Source organism: Tauraco erythrolophus, chromosome 22 (assembly GCF_009769465.1).
Source record: "Tauraco erythrolophus isolate bTauEry1 chromosome 22, bTauEry1.pri, whole genome shotgun sequence".
In the NCBI taxonomy this organism is placed as follows: domain Eukaryota; kingdom Metazoa; phylum Chordata; class Aves; order Musophagiformes; family Musophagidae; genus Tauraco; species Tauraco erythrolophus.
Window position 1 is genome coordinate 2,117,039 of NC_141486.1, and position 9,469 is coordinate 2,126,507.

Consider the following 9,469-nt stretch of genomic DNA (forward strand, 5'->3'; position numbering starts at 1 on the left):
TTTGCCCTCCCGGGGCCGGGTGGGCTTTGACCAGGTAAAGGATTATTGGTGTTTATTCTGTCTTCCCCGATTGGAGATTTCGGTGCTCAGCGGTTCCCACCGTCCAAAGAGGAGCTCTGGTCCCCAAACCAGATTAGCATTAATGCAGCCTGAATTTCTGTTTCATTTCTCCGTGGTTTTGAGCCCACTCGTGCTTTGGGGTGTTTCTGCACGACTGGGCACATGCAGGGGGAAGCCAGGGCTTTCACTGGGAATAAAACGAGGCTCTCCCAAACCCAGCTGACTCAAGGAGGCGCTGGGTCTTGGCCAAACTCTGGCATCTCATGGAAACACCATTGCTGGTCCTGCTGTCTGCCAGGAAGGATGCAACACATCAGGCTCCGGAGGGGTGGCTCCTCTCTCCCTGGGCTGGGTTTGCGATGGTCTCCAAGGGATGCAGGTCCATCTTCATCCTCCCTGCTTTTCCTGAAAGCTCAGCAGCAGCCTCTACTTCACCAGCCAGAAGCCAGTCCCACGAGATCCAGCTCCCAGAGCAGGATGGAGATGGGTGCGCAGGGCCAAGGGATCCAGCAGAGCCACTGGTGCATCCAGCACTCGCAGCAGCTCGGCCGCGTGTTGCAAGGCCTCCGGGAAACGCTGCCACTGGATCGCACACCCAGGGGTATGTTTCCTCCTGCGCAGCTGCCCGGCTTGGGATGATTTCCAAACAGGAATGAGGAAATGCTGAGCTTTGCAAGCACGTTCATGGACGTGTCCCTAAAATCCCCCAGAGAGGGAGGTGGCTGCTTTCGAGCTGCACCCCAGTTTCAGCTACAGGAGACCCTGCACGTCATCTGGGCAGCATCACGGACACGGGTAACGCAGAGGAGACCCGCACGGCTCTGCCACCGCTGCTCTGGGGAACCTCGGGCACATCCCTGGGTGTCAACCACCTTTGCACAGGTTCTGCTCGGGGCAGCGCCCGCAGACGGTGGGGCAGGTGACGTCTGGCCTGCCCGCAGTCCGCTGCGACTGATGTCACCACCCGGGCACCAAAATTGCTAATTAAGTTTTGCTTCTCTCTCTGCTGATCTCATTTCCTGGTTCTTGTGCAATCGCAGATGCTTTTGGGTTTCTTCCCGGTTGTTTATCCGCCTGCAGGACCAAAACATCTTCAGAATTAAAACAGAGCTGGGAGTTTGGGGTCCATGCCTGGCGAGGAGATGTCCGGGGTGGGGGGCATCAACCGTGAAGGGTTTTGTTTAGCTGCTTTGGTGCAGATGTTTTACCATGTTGCAGAAAAACATTCCTGGGGGTGAGTCAGGCAGCCGCGAGCATGAGTCTGCCTTAAGGACCAGGGGAATTAGCAAAACCCCAAACTGCTTTGGAGCCTGGTCATGGTTTAAAGCCTTTTCTCCTCTTGTAACATTGAAAAACTGCTTTAAAAAACTGAGGCTGGAGAGTTGTAGTGTGCTCACCTGGCTGGGTTTGCTGAGGGTTTATTTGAAATCCTACCCTCCTCCCAGAAAAAAAATATCATGTGTTTGAGATAAGGTGCAGGAGGTGCCAGCGCGGGCTGTTTGCCCTGCACCCGCCTTCGTGCCCGGTTGTGCACTGGCATGTTTTGGATCCCTCTGCTCTAACAGATACGAACCCTCTAACATTGTATCTGTGGAAAACTGAAAAGGCAGTGGCCCATTTAATTAATCTAATTGAGATTTATGTTTGGCTTGAGGGCTGGAAGTGGCTGTTACATTGAAATAATTTACTCAAATTCACACCTGTTGGCTTAGGTTGTTTCGGTGACTGTAAATCAGACCAGAGCCATTGCTGCATGGGATAATTTTTGGTTTTGAAAGTACTTAACTACGCTGCCAGTGCTTGAAAATGTAAAATATTGTATTTATCTCAATAATTTAGAGATGTGAGGGGCCAAAGGGGGTGATTTCAGTGTTTTCCCAGCAGCAACCCCTCAGCCTTTCGGTCCTTCAAAGCACAGATGCCCTTTTGCTGCAGGGGGGCGGCCGTGCCCAGGAGGCAAACACAGCCCTGCAGCCGGGTGGGCAGGAGTCGTCTGTAGGGGGCACAGGGGTGGTGTAAGGGCTGCCAGGCATCTGGTTGCCCGTGTCCCCAGGGATCCGGTTGCCCGTGTCCCCAGGGCCTGCCAGGCACCCCAATCCATTCCCGGGTATCACACCTCTGCAGGGCAGGGTGCCAACAAGGCTGTTGGGGTGCCCAAGGAGGAGCAGGCTGTGCCAGCCTCCCTGGCTCTGCACCCCGGCGCAGGGCTGGGCCACAAAACACCCGCTGGCAGGCAGGAAGGCAGCCCTACAAAAACAAAGTGCCAGGAGGGAGGGCACATGGAGCAAGGGGGAAGGAAGTGGTAAATAATATTTTCGATGAGTAATACTGGTTATTTTTAATAAATAAATTAGCACATAACGTATTTAGCACATAACTTGTTATTTCTCGATAAAATTATATTTTAACAGCGCCATACTTATTCTTTTTAATAAGTCATATCTTAATAAGAAAGAAACGTCATTTTTCCATCGGTAACCCCCGGGGTGGGGGCAGGAACCCGCCGCGCTGCCGCTGCCGCCCCGGGGCGGAGCCGCCCCCGCCCCACCTCCCCGCGCGGGCGCGTATAAAGCGCGGCGGGCGCGGGCGCGGGCTGCGCTGGGGCCGGTGAGCGGAGGGGCCGCGGGTTCGAGTCCCGCGGGGGGACGCGGAGGGGACAGCCGGGCTGGGGCTGCCTGTGCAGCGCCGGGGGAGGTCGGGAGTGGCTTGTTTTAGGTGTGGGGGGATGTTTTTAAAATAATCAGGGTGAAAGGGGCTGGGGGTGATGCCGCGATGCCACGCTGACCTGCGCGCTCTCGCAGGGCCGTCGCCATGTCGGTGTCGCACAGCTCCAGGCTGAACAAGCTGGTGCGGGAGCAGTACGTGAGGCTGCCCCAGGATGGGCTGGTGCAGGTCACCTACGTCTGGATCGACGGCAGCGGCGAGGGGGTGCGCTGCAAGAGCAGGACCCTCGACAAGGAGCCCAAGAGCATCGAAGGTAACACCGCTCCGGATGATGGCTGGTGTAGTGGAGGGCCCTGAGCATCACCGGGGAAAAGTTCTGGGGTGCTTCGCGCAGTGGGAGTTGGCACTTGCTCTTCCTGGTTGCGTGGTGCCAGTGATACCCACTGCAGTTGTCTCATGGGGTTGTATCCAGTGGCAGGGTAAATATCCGACATACGTTGCTGCGGTTTGCTTAATCCGTAATCTCTGCCATTAGTGCTGGGTGGGAAGGGGAAGATGAGATCCTCACCCCTTTCCACTGGGCAAACCTGTGTGGAGACATGCCAGCATCTGGATAGGGTTTGGTGGAGGGAGAGGAAGCGACCGGGGCTGATCCTGCCTGTGCCTCAGTGGTGCTGGGGGCTGAACACGCTGATGCTCAGGGAGCACTGATGGGCTCCAGGGATGTGCGAGAAAATCTTTGCAGAGGCGTCCTGAGCACTTGGTTCCCTCTGGGCACCCCATCCCGGATCTAAGTCAGCAGCCCTTGGCACGATCCATATGAGAGAGACCTTTACCCAATCCCGGAACCCCCCTGTCCCCCTCCTGCCTCGCAGACGTCCCCGAGTGGAATTTCGATGGCTCCAGCACTGCGCAGGCGGAGGGCTCCAACAGCGACATGTTCCTGGTGCCCGTCCGCATGTTCAGGGACCCTTTTTGCCTGGACCCCAACAAGCTGGTGCTCTGTGAAGTGCTGAAGTACAACAGGAAACCCGCAGGTGAGCACCTCCGGCGCGCACCTCCCGGCTCCCGAGGGTCACCCCCCTATTATTTAGGGTGCCCTCCCCGCAAGGGCTGCTCGCTCTGGACCGCTGGCACCGGGGAGCAGCTCAGCACCCGAGCCCTTGGCCCGAGGCTCCAAAATTCAAGCGCTGCTGGTGGTGGTGGTTGTTTGCAGGAACCTGTTTTAGCTGCGCGGGGCGAGGAGAAGAGCAGTGAGACGTGGAGCTCGCGGCGCTCGCCAACTCGAGCGTGCCGAAGGCGTCACCCGGCGTTTGAGCCTGAGCGCACCCAGCCCCCGGGGCTGCAGGGTGATGGAGGGGGGAACTGGAGGCAGCAGGGGGGAGGTTTAATGTGCTGAGTTCATGGCTGCTCCCCTTGTTGATGGGTGGCTGCAGGAAAGGAGGGAGAAGGTGCTGGGATGGCACGAGCTCGGGGTGACCTTTTGCAAGCGGCCTCGGAGCGCGCCGGCGCTCGGTCTTATCGCTGCGGGCAGAAGTCTGCAGTCTCCGTGTCTGTCCTGTCTGTCTGATAAAGCCCCAGACAGAGGAGGGGGAGCTGGTCTGCAGGGACGCACCGAGGGGCTCCCGGAGGGGTGATTTGCTGGAAAAGTGGGGCCACGTCCCCGCTGGGCGCGGGGGAGGGAGACGGCATCTGCTGGGTGATGAACACGTCTGCCCGGGCGAGGAGAGGCTGCGGCAGCGATGGTGAAAGACGGGGCTGGTTCCTCTTCGAACAGCGTCACGGCTTTCAGCCGCGGGGGAAGCGTCTTGGTTGAGATTCCTGCCCGGCAGCTCCTCGGCCGGAGCAATTTGTAGTGAGAGCCCCTGGCCCTGGAGCTGGGGCAAGGAGGGGTGCACCCTGCGGCTCTTCCCAGGGTGCGTCTCCGTGGATGTTAAGGGCTGTGTGGGCTCAGGAGGTGCCACTGCCTTCCCCCCTTCTCCCATCAGTGCAAGGGACCTGTCATGGCTCCTCTCCAGTCCCACACCCTGGGCTCTGCCGTAGCTGCTCTGGGGTCTTTTATTGCGATTTAAAGCAGAATTTGCTGCCTGTGACGACAGTTTTTCAGCTCTGCTGTGTTCGGTCCAAACTCTCACTCCCCTTGCCTGGCACGTTGTGCCACGTCAGGATGGTTCTCTGGCATCTCTATCTCCCTTGGCAAAGCCCTGGTTGCCCTGAGCACCCCTGCCACCACGAAGGGCCAAGCCAGGGCCAGCCAGCCTGGATGCTAACCAAAAGCATGGAGCAGGAGAAAGATAAGGATAATTAAGCTGAGGCTGGTAGAAAGAGGATGAGGGTGAGGGTAGTGATGGGAGATGTACAGTCACTGTTCCCAGATCTGCTGGACACCTGTAGGCTGGGGCTGGGATATGGCTGCTGGTCTCTTGGTGTGTAAGAGGAGGATGTTCATGGACTGTCGGTGGTGGTGGTTTGGGGAGTGGGTGGATAAAACCTCCTTGGCCTGTGGCTTGATGCTGTGGCAATGGAGTAGCTCTGCGAGGAGGAAACCGATGAGCAGAGCGCATTGCGGGACGGGGAGATCCGCTCACTGGTTTCCTTAAGGCTTCTGTGGGCAGCGCTTGGCAGTGGTGGAGTCCCAACCTCTGAGTGGGATGGAGCAGTGCGTGATGGGTGCCTTCCCGTGGCACGGGTCTAATCCCAACCCCTCTGCTCCCAGAGACCAACCTGAGGCACACATGCAAGAAAGTCATGGACTTGGTTAAGGACAGCCACCCCTGGTTCGGGATGGAGCAGGAGTACACGCTGCTGGGCATCAACGGCCACCCCTACGGCTGGCCCGACAACGGCTTCCCCGGCCCGCAGGGTAAGTGTCCCCCCCTTTTCCCAACCCAAATGCTCCCGTCAGCTCCCACCCTCTGCTCGGGGGGTGCTGCCTGGTGGCAGGCACCCCGTCCCCAGCCTCGGGTGCAAGCTTCCCACCGTGCTGACACCAGGTGAGAGCTGGGATGAGGCCAGGAGCTGTTTGCCAAGAGCGCCCGGTGCCCCGTGGCTCACGTGAGCCGGCTGGCAGCACCGCTCCCGCCAGAGCCCTGTTACACAAACAGCTCAGCTGCACGACTTGTTTGGCAAGGGCTGGAGAACTGGGCTGGAAAAACCTCCTCCCCATGGCTGTTTGGGACAGGGCCGGCACACTGTGCCCTCCTGCCGCAGCGGGTGAGCCCCAGCTGCCTCCTGGGAGAGGGCCAGGGGTTTCCCAACCCGACTTAATCAGCCTTTTGTGGGGACCGGCCGCTTTCAACAGCTCCCTTCCCCCAGGCGGGAAGATCATCTTCACCTGACCTGCTTGGCTGAGGCAGAGCCAAATAAAACCACGGGGAGTTGAACTTTCTAGCCATGAACAATGTCAGCTGTTGTCAGAACGATCTCGGACGCTTGACGTGCTCCGAGGGTCAGACAGAGCCGAGCTTCCCTTATCTCCTGGGACCTCCCAGTTGATGCATCACAAGTCCTGTTTAACGGCTGAGATAAGGCAGTTGTTGGAGCAGATGAATTGCTCACGCTGCAGGTCCTGGACTAGGGGTCAGTGGCTCGATGCACCATGGAGGGCAGCACCATTTAATTCCCATAAATCCTCCGCAGGTGATGGCTGCTCCCTGGGAGTGGTGGCATGACACTGCAGTGCTGCTGTTGCTCCCAAAAGCTTTACTTGGGTGGTCCATCCTCTCTCCTTTTCAGGCCCTTATTACTGCGGGGTTGGAGCAGACAAGGTGTACGGGCGGGATATCGTGGAGTCCCACTACAAGGCCTGTCTCTACGCGGGGGTGAAGATCTGTGGCACCAACGCAGAGGTGATGCCCTCCCAGGTACGTGCGGACAGCCCCGTGCAGCCCCTCTTTCCAGTGAGGCTGGAACAACCCAGCAACTCCCAGCTCCTCCGGGATGCTGAATCCAGTGACTCCCCGCTTCGGATGTCTCTGGACAGGCACAGATGCGCTGCTAGGACAGAAACCTGCATGTTTGATTTTCTCCTAACACCCCGGCGTGCAAACCCCTGCTTTTTGGGGCAGGCGAGTGGGATGGCAGCCGAGCCAAACTGCAGTGAGCTCCTTGCACTGTTCAGCCTGGGCTGCGGTGCTGGGTGCTCCCCTGCACGTTCCTGCCCCCGCGGAGCAGGGATGGAGGGGACAGTGGGATCCGGGATGGGAGCAGCACGTGGAGCGACGGGTGTCTGCATCCTGCTCCTCTGCCCTGGGAGGTGGGAAGCTCGGGAGGGACACAGCCTTGGGGGAGTTCTGGGTTTATTTAGGAGTTGGCCGGCGGCAGTCCCTGATTGCGTTAGGCGGGTGGCCAGACTGACCGACGGCGGTTCGGCCCTGCCGCCCACGAATCGCTGACTCTCGCGCTGCTGATGTGGCGGCGATAAGTGTTGGGGGGGGGCTTATCTGCGGTGTAGCTGGGGCTGGACTTTTAATGACCCTGCTGTTTGCCCTGGCTTCTTCAGGGTCCTCCTTGGCTGCTCTCTGCAGCTCGGCCAGGCCAGGCCAGCCGCCGTAAACGCGTCACCCCCTGCTTAGTCACCGTGAGTGGCTCAACCCCGGCTCCGGCCGGGAAGGACTAGGAGGCTCCTCGCTAGTCCCGTGCCCTGTTTGCAGTGTGGGTTGGGGGATCCTGCCCGCCCGCAGCTCCAGCCGCGAAGGCAGATGTGGTGCTTATCTACCTCCACTTTGATTAATCCCTCTGATCTGCGTTATTTGGTCATGAGAGGTTTATTCCCAGTTTTTCGCATGCCAAAGCTGTCGTGTTGCTTAACTCGATGCTCCTCATCCCCATTGCTGATTCCCAAGGGGTGAAGCTCAGCTGTGCCCCAGGCTGGCAGCCCTCGCCAGGGGGTGGCAGAGACGTGACAGCTGGGGAGGCACGAATCTGTCCGTCCTCACTGGCACATCCACTTGCTCTTTCCAGTGGGAATTCCAGGTGGGCCCGTGCGAAGGCATCGAGATGGGGGATCACCTCTGGATGGCTCGGTTCATCCTCCACCGCGTCTGCGAAGACTTTGGGGTTGTGGCTACTCTAGACCCCAAACCAATGACCGGCAACTGGAACGGCGCCGGGTGTCACACCAACTACAGCACCGAGGAGATGCGGAGAGAAGGGGGTCTTAAGTGAGTCCAGGGGGGTCCCAGGAGGTTTGGGGTGCCATGAGGAGGCTCTGCCCTTGGCCATGTGGCAGCTCCCCATAGTGTGTGTGTCTCCGTACTTGGGTGGCTGCACCAGGCAGGGCTGGATCTGTCCCAGCTCATTTTACTTTAAAAGCAGCTGGTTATATGAGAGTGTCCCCTGGGCTGTCCCCGTCCCTGCACAGAAGGAAAGGGATCCGCACACAGCCTTCCTGGCCATGGGAACACCCTCCCAAATGGACCTACTGACCAAAACCAACTCCATTTCTCCTCTCCCACAGACACATCGAAGCCGCCATCGAGAAGCTGAGCAAGCGGCACGACTACCACATCTGTGTCTACGACCCACGGGGTGGCAGGGACAACTCCCGGCGGCTCACCGGCCACCATGAGACATCCAACATCTTCGAGTTCTCTGCCGGCGTGGCCAACCGAGGTGCCAGCATCCGCATCCCGCGCCAGGTCGGCCAGGATGGCTACGGCTACTTCGAGGATCGGCGGCCGGCAGCCAACTGTGACCCCTACGCGGTCACCGAGGCCATCATGAGGACAACGGTGCTCAACGAGACCGGGGTGGAGACCAAGGACTATGGTGACCACTGAGGCCGTGGGGTGGGTGGAGGTTTTCGTTTCTACACTAGCTTCTCACGTGGGATTTGTGTCCGTGCGGTGTCCCCAGCCGCAAGCTCAGACTCTTTAGGAACCTCGCTTCTGGTTTTGTGAAACGTCGCCTTAGAAATATATATATTTTATAGTAAGAGGGAGAGGCCCAACCTATTTTATCGACCACTTTTTCTGGTTCCTGGTTTTAGATTGTACGTGGGGAGGTTTTTTTTAAAACTTGGATTGAATTTTTTTTCGATGGACTTTACACTGTGATGTACATAGGTCCCTACGTGGAAGCTGCAGCTGCTGCTGTTTGCACCTGGGGAGGGCGGGTGGTTTTTTCCCCCATATCTCTGTTGCAAGGAAATTATAATAAATAATTTTCCTGGCTGCGTGGTGGCCGGGTTATGCTGTGGCAGGTGCATTTTTCTGTAGCTCCTAGAGCTCAGTGGAGGATTTAATTTGGGTCTTGCTGATGGGTGGCAGCCTGCACCAGCCCTGAGCAGGGGCTGGAGGAGCGGAGATGCTGGAGGATCCTTGGGGCAGGTGCCTGGAGCTGCCTTGCCCCATTTGCCAGCGGCCGAAAGCCCATCTCCTTCCATCGTGATCCCCCGAAAGGCAAACAGAGCGGTGCAGGCTGAGCAAACAGCGGCTGGGGCAGCAGCTGGCAGGCGTTTACACAGGGTGTGAGCTGCTGAGTCAGCAAAGCCAGCCCGGCGCTGGGCACAGCGAGCGGCAGCCCTCCCCTCCGGGGACGCCTTTGGGTGAGGGAGGGGAGCCCCGGGGACGTGCCCCCGCTGCACCCCGGTGCCATGGCCTGCTGAACCGCAGGGACGTGGCACAGCTCTGTGGGCTGGAGGCTTTTTACGAGGTGGTGGGTCATAGATCTTATTCATGGAGCAAAACCCCCAGATGGGGACACTTTCATGTAGCTGGGGTGGCAACAGCATCTCCAACGGCCA

The 9,469-nt window shown here is 58.7% G+C and overlaps 1 protein-coding gene across 1 annotated transcript; it reads left to right on the forward strand.

The window, feature by feature from the left end:
* Nucleotides 1-2,862: 2,862 nt before the first annotated feature.
* On the forward strand, nt 2,863-8,922 carry LOC104383655 (glutamine synthetase). Its single transcript, XM_086625153.1, has 6 exons — nt 2,863-3,037; nt 3,600-3,761; nt 5,441-5,587; nt 6,460-6,587; nt 7,687-7,886; nt 8,183-8,922. The coding sequence occupies exons 1-6, from the start codon at nt 2,872-2,874 to the stop codon at nt 8,502-8,504; spliced, it is 1,125 nt and encodes a 374-aa protein (XP_086481279.1). The 5' UTR covers nt 2,863-2,871; the 3' UTR covers nt 8,505-8,922.
* Nucleotides 8,923-9,469: the final 547 nt, after the last annotated feature.